Source organism: Mustela erminea, chromosome X, assembly GCF_009829155.1.
Source record: "Mustela erminea isolate mMusErm1 chromosome X, mMusErm1.Pri, whole genome shotgun sequence".
NCBI classification, from domain to species: domain Eukaryota; kingdom Metazoa; phylum Chordata; class Mammalia; order Carnivora; family Mustelidae; genus Mustela; species Mustela erminea.
Genome location: NC_045635.1, coordinates 59,091,321 through 59,114,831, shown reverse-complemented (window position 1 = coordinate 59,114,831; position 23,511 = coordinate 59,091,321). Strand labels below are relative to the sequence as shown.

The 23,511-nt window shown below is 55.6% G+C and overlaps 2 protein-coding genes across 17 annotated transcripts in view; both read right to left on the bottom strand.

Annotated features, from left to right (window-relative positions):
• Positions 1–564, bottom strand: part of NLGN3 (neuroligin 3) — a 24,032-nt gene extending 23,468 nt beyond the window's left edge. For all 4 annotated transcript variants that reach the window (XM_032330947.1, XM_032330950.1, XM_032330951.1 and 1 more), the window contains exon 1: positions 1–564. This exon is cut by the window's left edge. The gene's annotated coding sequence lies outside the window, so the exon portion shown is untranslated.
• Positions 565–2,118: 1,554 nt separating this feature from the next.
• MED12 (mediator complex subunit 12) lies at positions 2,119–23,141 on the bottom strand. 13 transcript variants are annotated; one of them, XM_032330047.1, is made up of 43 exons: positions 22,816–23,141; positions 22,157–22,261; positions 21,757–21,948; positions 21,461–21,620; positions 20,777–20,958; positions 20,486–20,596; positions 20,124–20,378; positions 19,640–19,786; positions 19,172–19,271; positions 18,911–19,047; positions 18,561–18,692; positions 18,074–18,200; positions 17,409–17,638; positions 16,959–17,039; positions 16,655–16,825; positions 16,306–16,450; positions 16,089–16,139; positions 15,646–15,764; positions 15,312–15,455; positions 14,668–14,831; positions 14,314–14,445; positions 13,676–13,903; positions 13,362–13,506; positions 13,062–13,182; positions 12,603–12,704; positions 12,362–12,487; positions 11,935–12,110; positions 11,576–11,755; positions 9,953–10,024; positions 9,365–9,498; positions 9,041–9,202; positions 8,460–8,571; positions 8,205–8,294; positions 7,590–7,699; positions 7,277–7,412; positions 6,849–7,010; positions 5,418–5,792; positions 5,003–5,153; positions 4,647–4,849; positions 4,401–4,478; positions 4,240–4,294; positions 4,077–4,164; positions 2,119–2,468 (listed from the first exon to the last, which is right to left on the bottom strand). In XM_032330047.1, the coding sequence occupies exons 1-43, from the start codon at positions 22,912–22,914 to the stop codon at positions 2,231–2,233; spliced, it is 6,228 nt and encodes a 2,075-aa protein (XP_032185938.1). In that variant the 5' UTR covers positions 22,915–23,141; the 3' UTR covers positions 2,119–2,230. The 13 variants fall into 13 exon arrangements, with proteins under 13 accessions (XP_032185938.1, XP_032185936.1, XP_032185928.1 ...); XM_032330048.1 differs by having other exon boundaries at positions 2,121–2,468; positions 12,362–12,475; positions 22,816–23,140; XM_032330049.1 differs by having other exon boundaries at positions 2,121–2,468; positions 4,656–4,849; positions 12,362–12,475; positions 22,816–23,140.
• Positions 23,142–23,511: the final 370 nt, after the last annotated feature.

The following is a 23,511-nucleotide window of genomic DNA, read 5'->3' as shown; positions in this document are numbered from 1 at the left end:
CCTTTGTAGTCAACCGGTTGGCCCTCCTGAACAGCCTTAGATCTAACGCCCCAAACCTGAAGGCAAAGGGGCTGAGAATGACCCTACCGCAATTCCCAGTGCAACTCTGGGGCAACGGCTTCACTGCAAGATGGGACGGAGCAACAGTCATCCTGGGTCACTGCCAAGGTGGGTCATGTGAAAACAAACAGTTCCAGCAACAGGGTGGAGAGAGAAGAAAGGGGTCCTCCCTCTTACTGGGTGTCTCTTCTCCCTAGAACCATACTGGCTTTCCACCACCACCAGTTTGATGGGGACACTTGCCAATGGCAGGCCTGTTTTTCATCCCAAAAATGTGACTCTCAGGGAAAGTTCTCTAAGATGCCGTTTGGTACATGACACGGAGCACGCGAGGTGGCAAAAAAGGTAGGCAGTGTCTGTCACAACCTCCATCCTGAAGCCTGTTCAAAACCCAGTGAGTGTGTGGGATGGGTGGCAGAAGAATCAGGTTCTATGGATTTTTTTTCCCCTCAAATCCTCCTGCCTAGGGGCGCCTGGGTGGCTCAGTGGGTTAAAGCCTCTGCCTTCCGCTCAGGTCGTGATCCCAGAGTCCTGGGATCGAGCCCCGCATCGGGCTCTCTGCTCAACAGGGAGCCTGCTTCCTCCTCTCTCTCTCTGCCTGCTTGTGATCTCCTTCTGTCAAATAAATAAATAAAATCTTTAAAAAAAAATCCTCCTGCCTCACAGACCCTCCCCAACCCCAGCGGTCTAGCCCTCATGGAGAGAAGCTACAAAGAACCTGCAATGTCTAGCTAAAAAGGTAAGCCGCCCTTAAGAAACTCATGGCCCAAACCTATACAAGATGTTGCCAGGTTGGAGAAGAGAGTAGCAATCCAACTGTAACTCAGAAACTGAGGGGATGGAAGGTAAATAGAGGGTTGAATCGGAACGGGATGGGACAGGGATGGGACCTGGGATAAAAGGCTCTGACCGGTTGGTTGCTCCAACCCCCGACACTCTCCCCAGAGCCCACCCTTGCCAGCCATGCAGAAGTCACACACTTCCTTTGCAAAGAAGCTCTGTGTATTGGGTGCAACAGCTCTGGGGTCTCTATATAAATAATATACAAAACCCAACAGCTCAACGCCTCACATTAACAAAAATACTAAAAACTTATTAAAAATGGAGCCTGAGGGAAGAGCCCCAACCACTACTGGTGCTAGCCTGAAAAGGAGACCAGGAATTAAGATGAAGGGGTAGGGCCACATCCAGGGCACAAGCCGTTCTTCCAGGTGGCTCAGTAGCGTCCAAATATGTTGGTACTGGGCTGTGGCTGGGTATCTGTGGAAAACCAGAGATGATCCAGGCTGGGAGACCAAGCAAGGAGGTAAGTATGCAGGGAAAGGCTATTCAGGTACCAAGGGAAGGGATGGGAAGACCTGGGCCTGAGGCAATCACAGGAGCTCCTCCCTGCCCCCACTCCCCACTCCACTATGCAGTCCCTGGGGCTCTCCCCCAACGGGGGAGGTGGGGGGTGTTGAGGAGGAAGGCAGGCTTACTGGAGAGCTGTTGTTGGAGCTGCCGGACCAAAGCTGCTGTCTGTTGCTGTTGCTGCGTCTGCTGAAGCCCCTGGCGCTGGAACTGAGGCAGAAACCAGAAGTGGAAGACTGACCTTGAACTTTCTGCCTTGTTCTCCATCCTCATCTCCTGACCCCATTTTCGGGGGCCATGCCTTGCCTCCCACCTTGACCCCCTGCCCCCTAAAAAACTGCCCAACCCGGTTCACTGGCTGTGTGCCCAACCTGGGCAACCATCTCTGAGCCAGGCTCTGTGCTCCAGTGGCTACCTGGGGCTGGGACTGGGGCTGGGGTTGGGGAGGAGCTGCCTGCTGCTGCTGCTGCTGCTGGTGTGCCTGCTGCTGCTGCTGCTGCTGCTGTTGCTGCTGCTGCTGCTGTTGCTGCTGCTGCTGCTGCTGCTGCTGCTGCTGCGATCAAGAGTGCTGGGCCTCAGAGGGAGGGGACCCCCTCCACCACCCCCCCCACCTCCATCCCACTGGCGTGGACTCCCTGGGGCACTCCCACAGGGGACCTGTGGAAACCAGCAGGGGGAAGAGGAGGACAGGAACTTTTAGGGCCCTTACTGAGTGCCAGGGGATGCTCCCCGGTGCCGGTGCCACCTCACCCCATCACCTGCATCAGACCCCCAAAGAATGACCACCCCGCCCCTCCCGGGTCCCCAGACCCCAGAAGGCCTAGGGCTTCACCCGCAGGATCTGCTGCTGCTGCTGCTGCCGGATGTGGTACTGCTGTTGCTGCTGCTGCTGTTGCTGCTGCTGCTGTTGCTGCTGCTGCTGCTGTTGCTGCTGCTGCTGTTGCTGCTGCTGCTCAGGCAGGATGGACGCCGATCGCACGCCGGCCTGGACGCCCTGCGCGCCCAGCGGAGTCATGGCACCTATCATGGGGGCCTGCTGCAGGGTCTGATGGGAAAACCTGCCAAGACCAGTGGGACGAAGGTCAAGGCCCGGCCCCCAGGATGGGGGTGTGTAGGAAAGTGGGGGTGGGGGGTGGGAGGGGAGGAGGAGGAGAAGTCCCCATCCCTGACCTGAAGGAAACCTTGACAAGTCGCTTCACTCACTTCCCCTGGCGCTAACCAGAAGGGCCCGTCTAGGTTCTGACAGATTGCTATGTTGAGGAATAAGGGGCAAAGGCATCACCCCATTTCAAGGGCTCATCACCTTCATGGCAAGACATCTCCCAATTCTGTTTTTCACTGCTTTTCTCTTACAAGAACGAAAATCAGTCTTAGTACAGAACAGGTGTTCTAGAGTGCACCCACTGAGCTGCTTTCTGCTATTGGTGGAGTGGTCCCCAGGGAACATTTCAGAATTGGAAAGACCACGGAGTTCTCCTGCTCTCATGCCTTCCCACATACAGCACAGCAACAGGCTACCTCTCGGCCGGACCCTCCCTCTCAAGTCTTCCGTCTCCTTCCCCATGTGTCCTATCCCTGCACCCCATATTCATCTGTCAACACATCAACTCACAACACGGCCTTTCTGATTAAAAGAGCCCTTTGTGGGACTCTGTCTCAACTCTGCACGGAGCGCTCGAAGCCCTGTATCACCTGCTCGTCCCCGCCTGTCTCCTGCTACTGCCCCGGTGTGAATTTTACATGCTACCCATGCTCTTCTTCCCATCCCCTGCCCCCGTGGCCCCAAGTCACCCTCCTCACTCTGGTCCCATCTTCGTTCACACTCTGTCATCTACCTGGACTCCCTTTTCTCATCCTCCACACCACCAATCTAAATTACAGCTATCCTTCAAAGGCCAACTCAAATCTCACCTCCTTCATGAAACTTCCTCTAAAGACTCAGGCCCACAACAACATCATACCATACCTTTTCTGAATTCCCATTTACTTCACAGCACACCACTGCCTACCTGATCATACCTCTCTCCTCACCGTGACCCTTAAATGCTCTTCTGTGTGAGTCTCCTCTCCCCGACTGGATGAAAAATTCTCTGTGGTGAGGGGCTCTGTATTTTTTAAAACATTTTCTCTCCCTACCCTGTCCTAGTGGAGTGCTGACCACACAGTGGGTGGCTGACCGATGCTTCTAAGGAGAGGGCTTTCCTCTGCTCCACTCCCTGGTGTCCTAGAGCCCAAGCCACAGAGCCTCAAGACATGGCTCCCGAGTCCTAAAAGGCCCAATTAGCATTCAGCATGGTAGGACGGCTCTGTGGCTGGTCCGTTCCAGCATGTAACTAACTGCTCTGCTGCCGGCGGGATGACTCCTTACCACACAGTATATCTAAGAGCTCCAGACCTTTCCTTATCATAGTGGGAGGAGTGACCTTCCCCTCTCAGGGCCTCCAAGAAATGTCAGGCAAGGGGACGGAAGCCTACTGGTCACCAGGGTCCCTTCTGGCTCCAGCATTTTGGGGCCAGCTAAGCATTCGTCACATCTCTGAAAGTTCAGACTAGTCCCATCACCTCCTGGCATGGGCTTCCCCCACCCCTACTGGGCGTCCTTGCAGCCCAGTGTGTCTTCACAGCCCCCCCGACCCCCTCCCACACACAGATGCCTTGGGTAGTACCTTTGAGTGGAGGTTAGCCCATGTCCGTAGGTTGGGGCCTGCTGGTGCACATAGCCACTGGGCCGCTGTTGCAGGTGGCGAGTGGGATCTACAAGAGTAGGATTGGTAGAAGGGTGGGTGCTCTGATAAGGCTGGCTGGAGTAGCTGGGGGGCACCATGGTACCTGCGGGGCCTGCGTGTTGCTGCAATCCCACATGAGAAACATAAGGAGTATAGCCCTGGAGAGAAGGAAGAGGAGAGAAGGGGTCAGGGCCAAGGCAGCACAGGGTGGCTGGCCTCAAGCCCCTTCCACCCCACCCCCTTCTCACCCTCTCATGCCCTCACCTGGGAGGTCTGCAAACCGTAGGAAGAGCTGGGAGTCATCTGATGGACAGATGACTGTCCCAATATCCCCTGACTCTGCTAGAGGGAAAAAAGGAGACAAACTCAAACTCAGGAAAATACTTCCTGCTGTCTTGGTTCTCATAGCTCCCGCTCTGCCAAGTCCTTGTGAAAATCCTAAGCATCTCCTCAGTCTCATGACCCCCCAAAGCCCCTCTCCCTGACGGCCCTCCCTACTGCCCCTCTCACTATCTTTGCCTGGAGCTGTTGGCGAAGGCGCTGTCCTTGGGGCACCGCAGGCTGCTGCTGTCGGTACACAGAGGTCTTGTACGAGGGTTCAAGTCCCATGACTCCTGTCATGGTTGTGGGCAGCACTCCAGGGTAAGGTGGTCGGGTGGGCAGCTTCTGCATCGGTAACCGCACAGGGCGGTACGGGTCCACACGAGGGCCGCCTGGAAAGGGGAGAAGGCTGACCTTTCCAGGCTCCCCATTCCCTGAGTTCCTGCTCAGTGTCCCGGTCATGGGCACATTCTCAGGGATGCGACATTGTCCCTCAGGCAGGAGGGATGCTCAGGTAACTCCCCTTCCTAGGGGCTGGCTCTCACCTGCAGGGAGTGGCTGGTTCTGGGTGTACAGGCCTATGGAGCCCTGCCTGTAGCTCAGATGCGATATGGAAGCAGGGTTAGTGTGGTGCAAGAGGTCTGGGGGCACCGTCACACCATAGGGGCCACTCCTTCCCGGGCCCATTCCATAGTCCTGCATGAAGAGCAGAGGAGGAAGGTGAGTGGACTGTAACTTGGGTAGGGGGTACAGGGGAGAGGTGGGACAAGGTGGGGGACCAGGGCTGCAAAGGAGCTAGACCTATGTGACTCATTTTTGTTATTCTTATGGCACCTCTTCCCCACCTCCCCTTCACTTCCCTCAGAAACCAGCAGCTGCACAGAATTATGAGGTGGGGGGCAGAGAGAGAGAGGCTGTGGCAGCATAATGGGGTGGGGGTTTGGGGGGGGCAGCGCTAACCTCTGTCTTGGTGGGTGGCTGGCTGCGTTTCTTGCCCTTGGTGGATTTCTTCTTGCGTTCCTCAGTACTGGGTGGAGCGGCCCCAGGTTTGTCAGTTTTGGGGGGCTCTGGAGCCTTCTTCTCAGGCTCTAACAGGGTGGGAGCAGGGGGCTCCTCATCTTCCGGGGGCAGCGGGAGCGGCTCCAGATAATAGGCGCGGGGCCGGGGCCGCAGGTGGGTGTGATACAGCAGCAAGCGCTGCTGCTCCTCTCCTCGGGCCACACGCCGGTCCACCCGGACTGTTCCAAACCAGCCCCAGGACAGTGGCGCGGATGGCTTCAAGCCCTCAAAAAGATCCCAGGGAGAGATCTTTTGTTTGGTAGAAACCTGTAGACCCTGCTCCAGAAAATGACACACAGTGAGCTAATGAGATTTGGCAAACAGGAGACAGACCTTAAGGGCTTGTAGGAGAGGGGTAAGGATCTGTTGGCAATCAAACGGAGAAAAAAAAAAAACAAAACCCCAAAAAACCAAAAACCAAAAACAAACCCAGGCCCGGGTCAGTTCCTGGGAGACGGTGAGAGGGATGGACATGAAAACACATGCACACCAACAGCGTGTACTCTGAGGTACACGCTCAGAGCAGACAGAGATCAGAGGGGAGAGGGTGATGGGCAGGGACACACAGATGCTGACATTCAAAGGAAGACACAGCAACAGGAAGGCAGGAAGAGACTGAAAGGCAAAAACAGAGAAAGAGACAGAAACAGGAAGAGAGACAAAGAGGTGCACAAAGAGACACAGAGAAGGGCCAAGGGAGAGAGTCAGGCAGAGACAGAGAGAGAGAGAAAGACTCAGAAAGACAGACAAATGGGCCAGGAAAAGGAGTGAAGACAGAGTACATGTGACTGGACTGGACTCTAGATTTTAGACTCTGCCTCCTCTTTTTTCCCTCCCCCTCTCGGCTCTCCACAGCCAATCGGGTTACTCAACAAACACTGCAGCTGACAGAGACGAGGGGCAGGGAAAGTTTTGCAGAGATGGGGGAGCTGGCACGGGTGAATGCAGGGTAACAGAGATCCAGCAGCTGGCCAGACAGATGGGTGGGGTGCTGGCCAGGGTGGAGGAGGACAGGGTGCTGAGAAATGGGTTGTCTGTTCAAAGGTGGGTGCAGATGGGGGGAGGTGGGTAGAGGTGAAGAGACAGATGAATGAGGATGAGATTCTCAAGATGGGGTGCAGAAATGTTAATTAAAAAAAAAAAGTTCAGTGATCAGCTCCACACCCCAGAGACAGCTGTTGCCAGCAGAGCCCCATGGACTCCCCCACCTGGTAAGCCAGTCGTAGCAGCAAGGTTCATGCAGGGAGAGCTCTTGCCCAGAGGAGGGAAAAGCTGGGTGTGAGGGGATCGGTGCTGCAATAGGAAAAGGGATGGGAGGAAAAGGGGACGTGCCTCCTTCTTGAAGATGGAATCGAAGCCTGCAATCTTGTTGCCCTTGGTGTCGATGAGGGAGCCCTGCGGCTCACAGGTGATGACATCTCTGGTCGGCTTGGGCAGTGGCAGCAGCTGGAGAACTTTTTCCAGACTGTCTGACTGGCGCTCCCCCAGTTCTTTCTGCAGGCACAGGAAGACAGGCAAGGGTTCAAGGACACAGCAAAGGAGTGATGGGAAGTCTCAAGGGACAGCAGAGAAACAGGCACGACGACGACACTCAGTAAACCCTTGCTGTACAGATAACAAGAAGTGGACAGGGAGGTGGAGGGGAGGCGGCTCTGGCCTGAACGAAGTCGAACGGCGTGCGCAAGGTCAGGGGAGAGGGAGCCGAGGGGCCGGTCCCCATCCCCCGCCACCAGAGCCGTGCCCTCGCTTCCTCTGCTCACCCGTAGCTTCTTCACCAGGTTCATGTAGGCACGTTTATTCTCCTCCATGCTGCCCTGAGAGATGCTAGACATGTCCGCGGCCAGGGTCCCGTTGATGAGCACACTCAGCATGTCCAGCACAGTGGTGAAGAGCTCGCTGTGATGAGAAGACCGGGAGAGAACCAGAGAGGAAAGAGGCTAGGCCAGACAGTGGCTCCAGGGTGGGAGCCAAGTAGGGAGAGCTGCGCCAGCCGCAGGGCGTCCTGCACCTGGCATTGGGGAAGGGACTACCTCCCAGGCGCAAGACTGAGGGCAGAGGGTGGGGGTACTTTACTTGTTGGACTGCATGTCCACGGTGCCGCTGATGATGATCTCCAAGAGGAGCATGGCCCACTCGGTGGTCTGCTGGGTGCTGCGCTGCACCGTGTCAAACATGCCCCCCACCTGCCAGGGCCACAACGAGCCTGTCAGATGGCTCAGGGGCATCTGAAGGCTGGCATTTCGGGAAAGCTCACAGCAGAACCCAGCCTGGCTGCCACTTCGCCCAGCTCCCACCACGTACCAGTCGGACCCAGGATCTGTTATGTGAGTCTAGGCCAATGACTACATTCTTGGCCCCTCTGGGCCTCGGGTTCCTGACTTAGGAACCCATGGGAGCTGGACTAAGGGATGTCCAGGATTCCGCTCAACATTCCACGGTGGGTTTCCAGGGTCCCAGCCAGAATCTAGGGTACTGAGGCAGGGTCTCTGCAAGGATCCAGACTTTCAACCACTTTCGGTCCCATGTCTTGAGGAGGGCCAGATCAGTACTCAAAGACCCGGTGGAAATTGGGCCCTCCATCTCAGCACCCTCCGCCCCCACCCCTGGCCAGCGCTGGAGTGGGGAGGCATCTCTATGGAGCAGTTCTAGTCCCACCCACATCTTTTTTCTCCCCGGACCCCCCCTCACCAGGTTGAGCCGCAGCTTGAGAGCCTCGTGCATGAGCTGCTTTGGTTTGCAATCATCTAAGTACTGGTTGTCCCGCCAGTTATTCACAATCTGAGACAGAAACAAGCATAACGACCAGCTTTCGGCATCTTCTCATTTCCATCCCCAAACACTCAAGGCGTTGACCGTTAAGTACTGGAGGTTCTGGGGACATGGTGGCCTCGGGGGCACCCATTTCTGCCCTCTGGCGCAGCTCAGTGGCTCCAGGGCCTGTACCTGGTGCACCTGGCTGTAGAGGGAGGTGAGAAGGCCCTCACGCTGCTCATCCTGCCCTTTCAGACACGTCAGCACCAGGGATAAGAATGGCTGCTGGCTCAACAGGGACATGCTAAAGAAGGGAGGAAGAGGAAAAGAACAAGGACAGGACCATGAGATGTGAATTAGGCAGCTGCCCATCTCATCATTCCAAGCCCCAGACTCTACTCTCTCAAGATCTAGCCTCTTGGGTTGCCTGGGGGGGGCACAGTCAGGTTAAGCATCTGCCCTCAGCTGAGGTCATGATTCCTGGGTCCTGGGATCGAGTCCCACATGGAGCTCCCTGCTCAGTGGGGAGCCTGCTTCTCCCTCTCCTCCCCCACCTTGTGCTCTCTCTCGCTATCTCTGTCTCTCTCTCTCAAATAAATAAAATTAACCAAAAAAGATCTAGCCTTTTGCTCAACTGTGTCCACTCTTACCCTCCAATTTTCCACTTTCCTGTGATTTCTCATCCCCACCCGTGTCCCAGATTTTTTTCTTCCCTGGCCCTGCATCCTCTCCTTTCTACCCCTCAATCTTGGTCCCCTCCACAGCCACTCTACCTCTTCTGCTTTTGTCGGTCACGTTCTTTGCGGGAAGAGGAACCCAGGTGCTGACCCTTCTCCAGTTCTTCCCCGGCCGCCTTTAACACATGCCCCTGGACTGAGGTGGGCAGTTTAGCAATGAGGGGGGCCACCAGCCACACACCAGAGCGCTCTAGAGAGCTGGAGGACAGACAGAGCACACAGTGTCCCAAAGGAGCCAGACCAGGGTGGAAGCACCCCTCCTCCCCTCACCTGACGGACAGACCTAGAACCTCTGTGAGACTGAAATCATTTACGCTAGCAGAACAACTCATAAGGGATCTGAACACATTTTTTCCCAACCTGAGCACTGGCTTGGTCTTGCTGCTGCTGGGCATGTTGCTGGCAGTGCTTCCAGAAGAAGACCCCGTCTCTGCTGACTGCTGGAAAACCTCAATTGTGGCCTTGGCGATGTTCTCCAAGAGGGAGTTCATCTCCTGGGGCAGGGGGATGAAAGGCACATGGGGTACTAGGTAACTGGGGATGAAGGAAAACAGATGGTAGGAGATGTAGGAAATGAGGGCGGAGAAAGGCATCTGGAGGGTAATGAGAGTGGGGAGAGACAACTCTGCTGGGAGCTGTGCCCTCCAGCACCTCCCCATTTCTCCAATTCCCCACTATCTTCTCCTCGAACACCTCCTCACTGTCATGACCACAGAAACAGCCTCTGCCACCACCACCGCCAACCTTCCCCCACGGCGCAGAGCCCCAGCTCTCCCAGCCCACCTCCCTATTCCTCAGCCCCACGCAGTCTGCCATCTTCCCGTCCTCTCTTCTCTCTCAGCCCAAGAACCCAAGGGCAGGACATGGGTTTTTCTGTGGTGACCCACCCTTGTGAGGCATGTGGAGCTGGAAGCGGGCACGGGAAAGAGAGGGCCAGGCACCACTCACATTGTTAGGGGTCTGCTTGATCATGAGCTGCAGCTCCAAAGATGACTGGCGCATGGTCCACTGGTCCAAGTTCTGTGACAGAGACACCGCTCCCAGGCTCATCATCAACATGTCCCCCGGCCCCAGCCACTCACCACCCCAAGACCAGTTCCTGACCTCTTGCAACCTTGAAACACATAAGCCTACAGGTCTGAAAGGAACCTCCATGTCCCTCTCCTTAGGAAAGCCTCCACCGACACGACCCAAAAGGGCTGAAAATCCACCCTATTTTAAAAGCGGTTCAGGGAACGCCTGGGTGGCCCAGTTGGTTAAGCGGCTGCCTTCGGCTCAGGTCATGATCCCAACATCCTGGGATTGAGTCCCACCTCAGGCTCCTTGCTCAGCAGGGAGCCTGCTTCGCCCTCTGCCTCCGCCTGCCACTCTGTCTGCCTGTGCTCACTCTCTCGCTCTCTCTCACTCTCTCTCTCTGACAAATAAATAAATAAAATCTTTTTTATTTTATTTTATTTTTTTAAAAGATTTTATTTATTTGACAGAAAGATCACAAGTAGGCAGAGAGGCAGGCAGAGAGAGAGAGAGAGAGGAGGAAGCAGGCTCCCTGCCAAGCAGAGAGCCTGATGTGGGGCTCAATCCCAGGACCCTGAGATCATAACCTGAGCCGAAGACAGAGGCTTAACCCACTGAGCCACCCAGGTGCCCCATAAAATCTTTTTTAAAAAAATAAATAAAAGCGGTTCAGGAAAACTTCACCTTCCCCTGGTCTCCTGTTCCACGGCCTCACATTCCTTTGCAGAGGTGAGTCCTCCCTAATGCTTACCCTAAATCCTTGATGTTCAAGTTGAAGCCTGCTTCTCCTATTTTAAACCAGCTCCTCAAAGTCCGTTCCAAATCTGAAGGCTGCTACTGCGAGTTAATCTCTCTGTGACATTATCTCCTCTAGGCTGAGAAGACCTCATTCCTGTAGCTCTTCCAGATGGCTCTCTTTCTCCACCCTCCCTCCAGTTACCCTAATGTCTGAAGCAGCTTGGCCAAGTGGGGACGGAGTAGGGGATGCGGCGGGGGGGTGGGGGGGCATAGCACAGGCCCACCTGGGTTCACATGCTGACTCTTAAGCTTACTAGCTGTGTAACCTTGGGAAAGTCACTTATGCTCTTCAAGCCTGGGAGTCCTCGTTGGTCAAACACAGACACCCCTACTTCCTTTACAGGGCTGGACAGTCTAAATAGGTGGACAAACACAGAGTGCTGTGCACAACACTCAGCACAAAGCGGATGCTCTATAACTGGGAGCTATTGGGTACGCCCACCATTGGGGACTGAGCAGGGAGCAAATGCCCAACAAGCAAGGCCCAGAACTAGGCTTCCCAGATGTTGGGCCTTGCGCTGCTGAGCTGCAGTTCCACTCCTAACAGCCGCACCCTCAGCCACTGGCTGACTCAAGGGTCTAGACCATGTTGACATGACTTCTAAACCCACGTCCAAGCTGTTTTCCTCACCACCTTTTGCCCACATCCTTGTCTGTCTTCCTCCTTGACCATCCTCCTCTCCTTCTCTCAGGGTTCCTATGGTTTCACCCCGGGCCCTGGCCCCTGGTTCCTCCAAGACCCCCATCACCTTGGCCTACCTGGAGAATGCGCTTAATGCGCTGCCGCTGGGGGTTCTCCCCATCCTCATTGTCCAGCAAGCGGTACGGGTAGCAGATGAGCTGCATGAGGCGCTGGGCCTGGGCACTGCTCAGCACAGGGTCTTGCAGGTCGTTGCTGTCCTCACACAGCGATTTAAGGCAACGCTCTCCTACCCATTCCTGAGGAAGCTGGTCATTAGGGCACTGGGGCAACCGGTGAGCGGGGTGAGGGATAAGGGGGACGGGCTGGGGGTTGACAAAGGCCATGATGTATAGGGGAAAGGTGGCGTGATCACGGAAAACAGGACTATGCTCTAGAAAGGCACCGAGGCGGCCTGAGGGGGGAAGGTGAGACTGACCTGTTGGCAGATGCTGCGCAGCACGTACTTGGCATAGACGTCCAGACTGGCTGTCTCCACAGAGATGTTGCGGCCACCCTGCCTCCGACCGCCACTGCCACCTCCTCCCTCCTCCTCTGGAAGTTCTTCTGTTCCTCCTGTCACAGTGAAGCCTGAACCCTTCAGTTCCGCATCCCCTGTGGTTCAAGGGTGGCAGATAGGGAAGGGCAGAGTGAGATCTGAACACAGTGGAGAGACCCAGCCCGGACCCACAGAGGCAGCAACTCCCCAAATCCGGCCCTAGGGGACAGAAATACACTTCCCTCCCGCCTCTCCTCCCCAGAGGTCCGAGAGACCACCTTCAGGAGGGAGAAAGACTGTCCTCTGTAGCTCGGCTGGTACTCCACCCCACACACACTTTTGGCACTGCTCCCTTCCTATCCCATACCAAGTACAAACACAGCCTTGAGAACAGCAAACACAGCTCCATCCACTATGCGGTTCTGGGAGGCAGCCAGCAGGTGGCGGTCACAGGAGGAACGGATTCCTACTGTAGGCTTGTCTGGGGAGGGAGCTGAAGTCAGGGGAAGCAAAAGTAGAAACGGGGGGGGGGGGGGGGGGGGGGGGGGGGCGGTGGCAGTGGCAGTCACATTTTCTACTGCTGGCTGGCCCAGATCAGGGTCACTTACTTCCGTCCGACTGGCAAGGATTGAGTTGTGGCGTCTTGAAAAGGTGGAGGAGGATGCGGCAGGTAAGCCGGGCCCCCGGCTCAGAGTCCTGTTCACTGCAAGCTTAAAAAAAATATATTGGACAGGGCGAAGGGACACGGTGTTGGCAAAGGGCTGCAAGGGAAGGCAAAGTCAGGCAAAAGGAAATATGACAAGATAATGCCCAAGGAGAGGTGGGGCAACCAACTGTCTTACAGTGCAAGGGGAGTCCCTCGGAGGGTCAAAACACGGAAAGATCGAAAGACAGGGGCCACCAATGGCCGGTTAGAATGAGGCCACTCCCAGAGCAAGGCACACCACTGGACCAGCAGCCTCTGGTGGTACTGGGGAGCCTCACACTGAACAGTGAGTGTGTGGCCATCGGGTATCTAGTCAAACTTAGGGTACAGAAATTCTAGGGATTATGGATTGGCAGTTCACCGGCATTAAGGAGCGAAGGGATGGCAGCACAGCGAATCAGATCCTCAAGGAGCAGACACTGCCGAGCGATGAGGATGGCAACAAAAGTAGCCAGGGAGTCATGAAAAGACAGGTCACTGACCTGGAGGAAAAAGCAGCCAAGATATCCCACCTCTGCGCAGAGAGGCTGCCAACTCAAAGCGGTCGGCCTCCGCTCTATGGGTCTCTGTCCCTCTGTAACCTCGACGACTGGGACCAACCCCCTCCCCACCAAGCCCTGGGAACTGTCCCATGCCCCAGCGGGACCGGCAGAAGTCTCACATCTACGTTGCAAAGAAGGTCGTTGAAACCACAAGTGCCATTGTTAGAGGAGCAGCACAAGGCCTTCAGGACCCCTAGCCATTCGGCACTCAGTGACTTGCAATAGCCTGTCAGCTCCGCACACAGGATTGCGATGTCATTCACCCTGGGGAGAAGTACAAACGCCCTCAGGAAAAACCTTGTTCCACAAAACCTCAGACTCATTAACTTTTCATCTCCACCCCAGCAGTAACCAAGTTTGCCATACCTCCCGGGCATCTCATCCCTCCCAAACTCAGGCAGGAGCGCCGTTCCCCACTCAGTACACCCCATACCTATCGGGATCATGGTGCCCCACACAGACGTGCATAAGGGCATTGCAGACAAAGCTGTAGCGGTTAGCAGGGTTCTCACTAAGACTCTTGCCTAGCCCCGTGTAGGTGAAGGTGTGAGCTGCGGGGTTCTCCAGAGTGTCAATCATGAACTCGGGTGCCCAGCGCATGTTGGATTCTGAGGGCTCCACATTGCAGTAGATGGTGTTTTTCACCTTGGAACAGAAGTCGCTGCAGGAGTGGGAGAAGGGACACGGCAATGTCGGGGATGATCTGGCGAGGCAGAGGGATGGTTGGGAAGGGGGAGAGGAGGGGAAAAAAGGGAGGCACCGGGGACCCTGAGACAAGCAAAAGGGAGATGGGACCAAGCCGAGTGGGCGGGACAGGGACCCAGTGAGAACAAGGCACGGGAGGCTTCTGGAGGCTGGGAGGAGGAGTGTGGGCCCTTTGGAGATGGGCTGGAGGCCAGGCTGATAAGGAGGCAGGCCTACTCTCCAGAACCAAGAACACATGAAGGACAGAGTTCCCAGATGGCCAGAGACAGCGGGGTCCTAGGCTGTGCCCTGCTCCTGAGTTGAGCGGTAATGGGAAGGAGATGGGCCAAGGTCCCACTCTCTACCCTCACCTCCCACCTCTCTTACCTGAAGAGCTCCCCAAATTTGCTCTTTAAATGGCTACAGGAGGTGTACAGATCATAGAGATAAGCAAGGATACAGCGTTCCGCCGAGGAGCCATCTGACCGGTTCATCCCATGCTTCACTACGCCACACAGCCTGTCACGAGGGTGCAAGGTTGAGATGGTCCGTAAGCCATGTGCACAGCCAAGGCATGAAGGTCCCCGGACACAGGCTCATGGCTCTTGGTACTAGTCTTCCCTGCCTGCCCAAATGGCAGAGGCTTGGCCATGGCGAGAGCCCCATGTCCTTCAGGGGCCTGCTTCCACTGGCACTAGCCAGAGCCCCGAGCCACCCAGTTATTTCGCGGCCCCCACTTACCCCTCGAAGACCTGGGCCATCTGGTCCTGGTTGAGGATGAGGCAGGCATGGTAGTGCCGCAGGACGGCCACGATGCACAGGCACAGGCTGGTAGTGTAGCTGCCCACCAGATCTGAGGACTTGAGAAGCAACTCGGCCTCGACTACGCTTAGTTCATTTAGGAGCTGGCAGAGCAAGTATGTGTGTGTTGGGAAGTGGTGAGAGATGAGAAGAGGCCCCTGTGTGCCATATAACCTCCCTTCCCGTGAGGCAACTGCCCAGACAGGCCCGAGCCCCTTTCCACTGCAGCTGCCTCAGTCTAGAAGGACCCTGTTGCCATACGCCACTGTCCTTTATTCTATTAACGCCACAAGCCACATTGACAATCTAACCCATCTCTAGGATACAGTTTTATGAACTCCACTGCAGGAGGACAGTCCGTACCCAATGCTCTCATCTATCTCTTGGGCCTCCCTGTGGAGCACGTGAGCCGCTAGTCTGGGCCTTCTTAGCTCGTGTTCCACCTGACCCTCCAGCCCCCACCGGGCTGGCTTTCCTGCCCATCCCAAGTAGCCCAGGACACAGGCTTGAGGCCCGACTCTTGACCTCGGGACCCCATACAGCACAAACACCTTCTTCCACCCTCATCTCCCCAACTTCCCCACCTGAATGGCAAAGTCGATGAGGCCACTGATGCTGAGTGAATATTCCATGAGGTCGAAGATGAACTGCACATGCTGCACCAGAGGCAAATGGTATGACATGCCAAGGGCAAAGCTTGTGATCTGTTCCAGAACATTCCGGGAGACCTAATAAGGGCAGTGGGAGTGAGACGGGAGTGGAGAGACGCAGAAAGAACCAGGGAAGCAAGAAAAGGAAGATGGCAGACAGGGATGAGACCAGGAGGCTTAGCCTGCCTAGCGGGGATAGAAGGAGGAGGAAAGGAAAACAGGGCAGGCTGGCAGAATGTTGGGAAAAGGGCAGGACCTAGGCCCACACCTGAGCCGTGACCTGGTGCTGGTCATAATGTGAAAGATGCTGGAACTTAGCAAAGATATCTTCAGCAGTGGGGAAGGCTTCAGGCCGGTTGCGTCGTCGCTTCTGCCCATCCTCCCCACCTGAGGGGACAGTGGAAAGGGAGCAGTCAGATGGGGAAGAGAACTAGTTGACTGGGGGGTTGGGAGGGGGGTATGGAGAGAAGGCTATGGGTGGGGGGGGAGGGACCAGGGTAGGAAGGCAGGGAGGAAGGGTGGGAGGGAGAAGGGGAGAAGGGAAGGGAGGGTTGAGGAAGGGGTGGGGGAGGGATGAAGGGAAGGGGTCAGTGAAGCAAAGGTTTGGAGGACCACAGACTACATGGACCTCGGAGGAATACGTACAGGGAGGTGCTAGGTCAGGGGAGAGGAGGGGGAAGGGCGGGCAGTATGGGGCTTACTGTGAGGTACCTAAGAATGTCAGGTCTCCAGGATTCAGAGGCACAATAGGAGCAAGCTGGTCTGCAGAGGGGGGGAATGAGGGGGGAAGTTTCAAAAGGACTAGAGCTCTCAGGAGACTCCAAGAGACAGGACATGGGGACATGACTGGGGGTTCCCTGTGCTGGGGAAGGGGACACTGACTAGGGCACTCCTAGGGGGAGATCTGTTTCAGGAGCCTCAAACCCACCAGTTTCTGCTGTCCCCTTGCGGTTCAGAACCTTCAGGATATCCTTGGTAATTTTCTTGATGGCATGGCGGGCATCATCTCGCTGCTTTCCCACCCCAAACAGTACGACCAACCGCTGATTGCACTCATGGCTGCATGATTCCTCCTGCATGCCAGCAGCACCATCAGACGCTGGCATGGGTCTCGCTCCCTCCTCCTCTCAAAAGCATGCTCCATGACCCTCAGCATCCCAGTGCTCAGGCCCTTCCCAGCATACCACACCCACAAGCACAGCTCCAACCCCACAGCACAATCCTTAGACAGAAACCTCAGCTCAAAACCGAGGTCTCAAGGAGCTGGGGGACAGTACCTGGGGGATGGGAAAGTGTGTGGCATACTGCACGTGCCGCGGCTGATCATAAAGAACACCAAGGGTCCCTTCTATCTTCTCCTTGGGAGGGGGCTTCACATCCTTCTCAACATCTGGTTTCTCAGGGGATGGACTGCCCTTCCCCTCACAGGGCATGGTAGGGGAGAACAACTAAGAAAAGGCGAAAGGGCAGAACATTTAGAGGGTGAAAAGGGGGTCAGGAGCATAAAGAAATTCCCCAGAGAGGCAAAACAGGAGGACCTCAGGAGCTGGATTCTTTCTTCCACACTGGAATCAAACTTACTGAGAAATCAGGCTTCTCCATGTCCTCGAAGAGCACGCTGGAACTAGGGTCAATGTCCATAGACTCCGAGAGCCCTGGGTCCTAAGGGCACAGAATATAAGCCAAGTCACTTTAGCCCCAGGGAGCTGCTCCCCACCACCCAGAAAGGGGGACGGCGAAGTCAGAGGGAGGAGACCATGTTGGGAAAAGCACCGGATCTGGAGTCAAGCTTTAAACAGTCACATACCCACCTTGCGCCTCATTCCCTTCAGCTTCAAGGAGGGGGATCAGAGCCCCTCATCCCATTGTGAGGAGCAAATGCCAACAAGGGATGTGAGAGGGCTGGGCCAGCCCCGAAGCGCCAAGCCCACACCAGCCCCTTACTGGGGAAGGGATACCTGGAGGTCTCTGAGAGCCAGGAGTCTGGGAATGTCTGAAGGAGGAAGCGAGGGCAAGACGAGGCCTGCTCACCTCAAGCTTGCTACTGCTGCTGCCCTCAGTCTCCTTGCGCTCCGAGTCATCAGCAGGGTCGTCAAAGGGAGATGGGGGCCGGGGGCCAGGGGCTCCAAAGGCGAGGTCCCCTCGGGAGATGAGGGTGCAAGTGTACATGTTGTGGGAGAAAACGTCATGTCGGATCAGTTCACAGAACAACAGGACCAAGTTAAAGAACTCCACCCGCTCACTCTCACTTCGGGGGTCCGCTGCATGGAGGGAATGAGAAAAGAAGGTTTAAGAAAGCACGGGACACAGGCAGCAAAGGAGAGAAGCACACCTGAGGCACAGTGCTCCTAGAGTACCTGAGGTGGGCAAGACGAGGAACAACCCCCAACCCCAAACCCGAGGGACAGAGTACAGTCAGTTCACCCCCCTCCTGCCCCACACCCCATCTCGTAAAGGAAGAGAGCATCCTTGCTGCTATTTATGTGTGAGAACGCTTCTGGCATGGGTTCTTCTCCTTATTCCTTTATTCTATTCAACCATAAGATGATCAGAGGCTGGAATTATACCCCAAACTCAGTCTGCATAGAGCCCAAGACAGAAATAGACACCAGAAAGCCCTTCACTACACTTCCCAGGGACAGTGGCACGTAACCGAGTCTCTGCGGAGAGAGGCGGAGTGGGGCAGAGGTCCATACTCAGCATAGGAGCCTGGGTATCCAGAAACTGCAGGAGGACATCCTGGAAAATGGGAGCACTAGGAGCAGAAAGGGAGCCAGAGGCAATGGAACCCTTCTCATCTGCGGCTTCTGATTCTCCACAGCGCTACAAGATGAGAGAAGAAACCCCAGCATCGGTCTGGGCCGGCTTCTTCACCTCTCCACGCATGATGCTTCAAATGCCGCCTGCTTCGCCTCCCCCGCCAAGCCCTTCACTTCCATCCCCACTCTGACCTCCATTTTCTTTACTGCCTCCCAACTGAAGCCCTGCCTGCCTCCCTAACTCCAACACTGACATACTCCTTCCTACTGTTGCCTTAGGTCCTCAACTTTCCCTTTAGGGTCCGTACCCCTTCTGTATTCTCATAACTTGAACTTGGGGTCCGCTACTCAGCTCCATCCTTCTCCAACCCCAGCCGTCACTGCCCCACTGGCCAACCACATTCTCTTATCTCTGCCCCCTGACCTCGGCCTCAATCTCAGCCTGTCTCTTCTCCAGCAGCTTGGCCACCACCATAGCGCGATGCCGACCGGAACGCTTGCAGCTCACCGCCCATTCACACAGTAGTGACACCACAGCGTCATCATCCGAGGAGATCTGGAGACCCAAGGAAGATGGGGGTGAGTAGGATAGGGTTGGAGATAAAGTACCACACTCTGCTTTCTTCAAGACTGGGTCCCATCTTAAAACAGCCCAAGCCCAGGAAGATCATCTCTTCACACAACTCCAGTGTCCATGCCTTGCCATGCCTTCCCCTCAGGTGTACTGTTGCTCTTGCCACGTTTTTGGCTCCTTCTGTTCCCCTTCTTGCTTACCTCGTGCCCGTCCTTGCTAGGGCCCAATCCAAAGATCCGGTTACAAAGGGAGTCAAGAGAGTTGCTGAAGTCAGAGCGCTCAAAACTGTGGCTGTCCAACACTTCCAAAGTATGGAGCACCCGTCCAATGGTGAAGCCTCAGGAGGAAAAGCGGGAAAGGGGACTTAACAGGAAGCCCAGTGCGTTCCGACTCACAGATCACTAGGTCCTTACCATCCCTTCTTCAAACACCCTTCTTACTCTCTGTCCTCTGGCACCCACCTGCAGTAGCTTCCTGGCACTTATCAAAAGACCAGCGAACCTCAACTGCCTGTCCTCGCTCCTTGATCTGCTGCTCAATCTCACGCAACTTTGCACGGACCTGCGGTACGGGAAAAGGGGGAGTGCTTTAATTAAGGATAACCAAGGTGTACAGAAGTCCAGGGCTTAGGCACAAAGGACTGTACCAGACCCCAAGTCACTATTTCCTTTTTTTCTTTCTTGACAGAGAGAGGGAGAGAGTGTGAGCCTACAGGAGAGGCAGAGGAAGAGGGAGAAGCAGACTCCTTGCTGAGCAGAAGCTCAGGCACGGGGCTCCATCCAGGAACCCTGGGGTCACGACCTGAGCTTAAGGCAGACATGTAACTGACTGAGCCACCCAGGCGCCCCTCTAAGTCGCTATTTCTGAAAAAGCAGTCCAGCTTCCCATCTCAATCCAGGGGCACCAGGCTGGCTCCTCATGGGACTTACCTGCTGAGTAAAGGCACTGTTGCCCTCTGGCATGGGCAGGTTGGAGGGGGCAATAGGCAGGTGATCGAGTGGTGAGCCGGTCTTAATGCGGCTATCGGTCAGTGAGTAGTGCCAAACCAGGGCGCTGGGACAGCACAGGAGGATGGTCTGCCACACAGGAACAGCTGGGTCAGGCTCTGTTCCCATGGCTCCCTCTCTAGAACCCCACTGTAAGACCCCAGCCTGAGCTTTCTGGTCTAACGTCATTCTGAGTCCCTGGCGTAGCACCACTCCGTCTCTGAGCTCTGAGCCCCTCCTTTTGCTCTGGGCCTACTCAAGTCCTGGAAAGGAACTAATGCCCCAGGAGTGAGAAGCAACAATCTCAAAGCAAGTACTCAGTGCCTGCTCCCACCTCCCACTGAGAATCACCCCCATTCTCCAGGATGGGCATCCAAGCCTTCTCTGGATGCTTCTTAATGCTTCCCTGGGTCCAGCCAGTACCCACCTGAAGGATACAGCTGAGGCCAAAAACCAGGGGCCGGTGCTGAGGGCACATCAGCAGGTCACTAAAGGGTGTAGAGGTTGTGCTGCTGGTTGGGGGCTGAGGAGCTGGGGTGGTGGGGAGTGTGCTTGTCGACTGAGTGGACATAACGTGAGATGAGTGACTGCTCACGCCATCCAGTTGCAAAGCCAGTCTCCGGGTACAGAAGTAGGCAAGGCGGCGGGAGAGGTATGCAGACTGAACGAATTCCCCCGAGTACTGTGAAGACATGCCCATCAAGACACCCAGTTCTCCCCACTTCTTTCCCCTCTGATCCTCCCTAGGACCCCCCCACCCTTCGTCCCCCCACAAACCCCAGGCCTTACTCGCAGCAGCAGGGGCAGCAGCAGTTTAAGCAACTCGTCCTCTCCAGGGCGGATTTTCTCAAAACACTCAAGGACCCAGGTCAGGAACTCATGTCTATCCAGCATTCCATCCTATGAGTCCAAGGAGGTGGGAAGAGTATTAGTTTCCTTGGGGACTATAAGCAATAAGGTAAATCAAAGGAGGAAGAGAAACACAGCCGGGGCAAGCTGGCAGGTGGATTCTGTCCTGTACTGGCGGAATGTGAGACCAGGAGCCACCTGGGTGTCACATCCCATGGCCCTTCTTCCTACCTGAAACATGAACATGGCCAGCTTTTCGTTGTAGTCCCACTGCCGGATTGCCACCTCTACGTCATGGGGCAAGGGCCCTATGGTGGAACCACAGCCCCCGCTGCCTGCGGGCCCTGGCCGGTAGTATTCAGCCATCTTTTGCAGCTGCTCCCATAAGTATTTGGTGATAATCTGAGTCCACTCTAGGGGAAAGGTGAGGAAAGGTCTATTTTACACCATCCCTCAGCTTAAAACATCTTCTGTCCCCACCCCACGCCTACACCCCCCATCACCATCCTTCTAAATCCTATTCATCCTCTCAAGCTCTGGTCCAATGCCACCTGCCCATGGCCTTCCCAGGTGTCCCCAAATAATTCTGTCCGCTCAAGTCTTTCACCATCTCTTCTGAGACACACACACACATGCATACACATACTTTCTCTAATTACGTGATTTGTACATATGCCTTAGCATCCCTATTGGATTATAAGCATCCTAAGGGTGGGAATAAGGGACCAGTCACCTTGACAGCCCCGTACATGCACACAGTAGATACTCAAGACACACAATGTTTGCCAACGGAGTGAATGCAAGATATAAGCAGAAATAAGGAACACAGACAAGGAAGGAGAGTAAGTCCAAGGGTCTCTGTATTACTCCTTGATGCAATCAGTGCTGGGACCCCTGGTATCAGGAGCTACTCACCCATGAAGGGGTCAATGACATGTCTCTTCTTCACCTTGGTCTCATTGATTGATGCATAGTAGGCACAGGTCATCTTAATGAGCCAGGCAGCCCGCATCACAGGCACTGTGTATTTGGCTAAGTACCCAAATACTTCTTCCTTTTTACTGAAAATGGGGACCTGTACAGACATCACAAATATTGAGACTTCTACCACTGCCACGAGCTGGCACCCATGTAGCCTCATCCAGGGATAGCAGGGTACTTCATACCCATGTTCCCCACCTTGGCCTGGAGACCAGGAAGCAGCACCTCACCTTTTTGGCGAGTTGCGTGAGTGGCTTGGTGCCAGCCAGGTCAGTGAACCAGGTGTTAATGGCACTCTGGGATCGTGCAGTCACCAGCCAGAAGTTGTCCTTCTGGTTCACTTGGGGCTTCCTGCGACCGGTGTCAGGAAGGGTGTTACAACGTAACTTCTCCGCGATAATGCTGCTGAAGTTGGAACTGATCTGAGGGAAGAGAACTATACACCTCAGGATGGGAAGAAGAGGCAGAGAGGTGGTCGTGCCTCTGAAGGGCTAATACCAGTGTGGCAGCACTAGGTTATGAAGGAAAACTCAAGCCATTCAGGTCGTCACTTTAGGTCTTCCCAACCCAGGGCCTTTGCTCCCTCTCAGTCTTCCAGCCTTTTCCTTCAGCCTGGCAGGGTTGTCTCACCTTGGCAGGATTGAAGTTGACGTTCTTGGCACTGCCATGTTCATCCCCAGAGACAGCAGGCTGGTTATTGAAACCTTGTTTTACATTCAAGGCCGTCAGTTCATCCTGAGGCAGGAAAACGACATTTTAGCTCCCCCACCCAATCCCGGGGTGGTGGTGGTGGGAGAGGAGGGCAGAAGAGAAGAGAACAACGCAGGGGTGGGGGGAGAAGGGGGGCAAAGGGGGAGAGGTAGGAGGAGGATTCTGAGTAGAACAGATTGTTATTTAAAAGCTAGGCCCTTATATTCATTTGGACCCCACCCTCACCCCACAGTTACTAAGCTATCCAGCCACCCAGAGCTCATTCAACATCACTCTTCCTTACAAGCTCATAAGCAACCGCAGCTCACCAAGCTGCCTCAGACAACTTTCTGAGGTGTGTGTGTGCGTGTGTGTGGAGAGGGGCGCCTCCAGCGTGGCCCCTACATCATTCCCTATTCACACCCGGGAAGCCCCCTCCCCCCAGGTCCCACTCTCCCACACCAGCCCACTTTATTCTTACCCCTTTTGGGACTTTGGCTCCTACCAAACCGCCCCGCCCCCCCCCAAACCATCAGTGCTTCCTCGTCTGCGGATCGCTTGCCTCAGGCCCCTTGAGAACCCCGATATTTTGAACGCACCTCTTTCTGTTTGGGATCTTGAGGGTACACATCAGGAGGGCCCAGCCGCGGCCGCTTCAGGGGCCGGTGTTCGTAGCTCAAGATCCCGAAGGCCGCCATCTTGCCCAGCCCGTAGCGCCAGAGGCGCCAGCCGGGGCCGGCTGAGGGGGGAGGGGGAGAGGGAACCGACAAGGGGGGTGGCGGTTGAGAGGACGGCAGCCGAGAGACAACAGGGGGCACGTTAGAAACTCTCGATCGTTGCCGGAAACTACCGAGGGGAACCGAGGGACGACGGGAACCGTCGGACAATACCGACCGCAGCGGGGGCGGGGCCGAGCCCGGCGTGGGGCGGAGCTTCGCGGTGGCGGAGCGTTAGGGCCCGCGCGGCTTCTGAAGATCGATTTCGTTTGCCAAGTGTCTACGAAACGTCCTCAAGCGGTCCGTGTGGCCAGGGGATGGGTGCTGGGTGCGACCCCGCGAGGCGGGAAGTAGCCGCGGCGCCGAGCGCTAAGCTGAAACTGGGCCCCTAGTGGCTGGCTCGATTCTTGGGCTGGAATCGGGGCTCAAGGGTATTTGTCTCGGTTAGGTACTCTGCCTTTTACCCTAAACTGCTTCTTCCTTTCTGAGTTTCTGCATCTGAAAAATGGGTGTACTGTCACCTCCTTCAAAGGGCTTTTGTGAAGATTAGAAATGGTCTGCATAAGAAAGCACCCATTA

Excerpts from the sequence above, each read along its gene's own strand:
- MED12 (XM_032330037.1), bottom strand. The coding sequence starts at position 22,914 with ATGGCGGCCTTCGGGATCTTGAGCTACGAACACCGGCCCCTGAAGCGG. Across the intron at positions 20,959-21,460 it reads TGTCATTGACCCCTTCATGG|AGTGGACTCAGATTATCACC; the intron begins GTGAGTAGCTCC and ends CCTTTCCCCTAG. Across the intron at positions 4,479-4,646 it reads AACAGCTCCAGGCAAAGATA|CAGAGTCAGGGGATATTGGG; the intron begins GTGAGAGGGGCA and ends TTTTCCCTCTAG.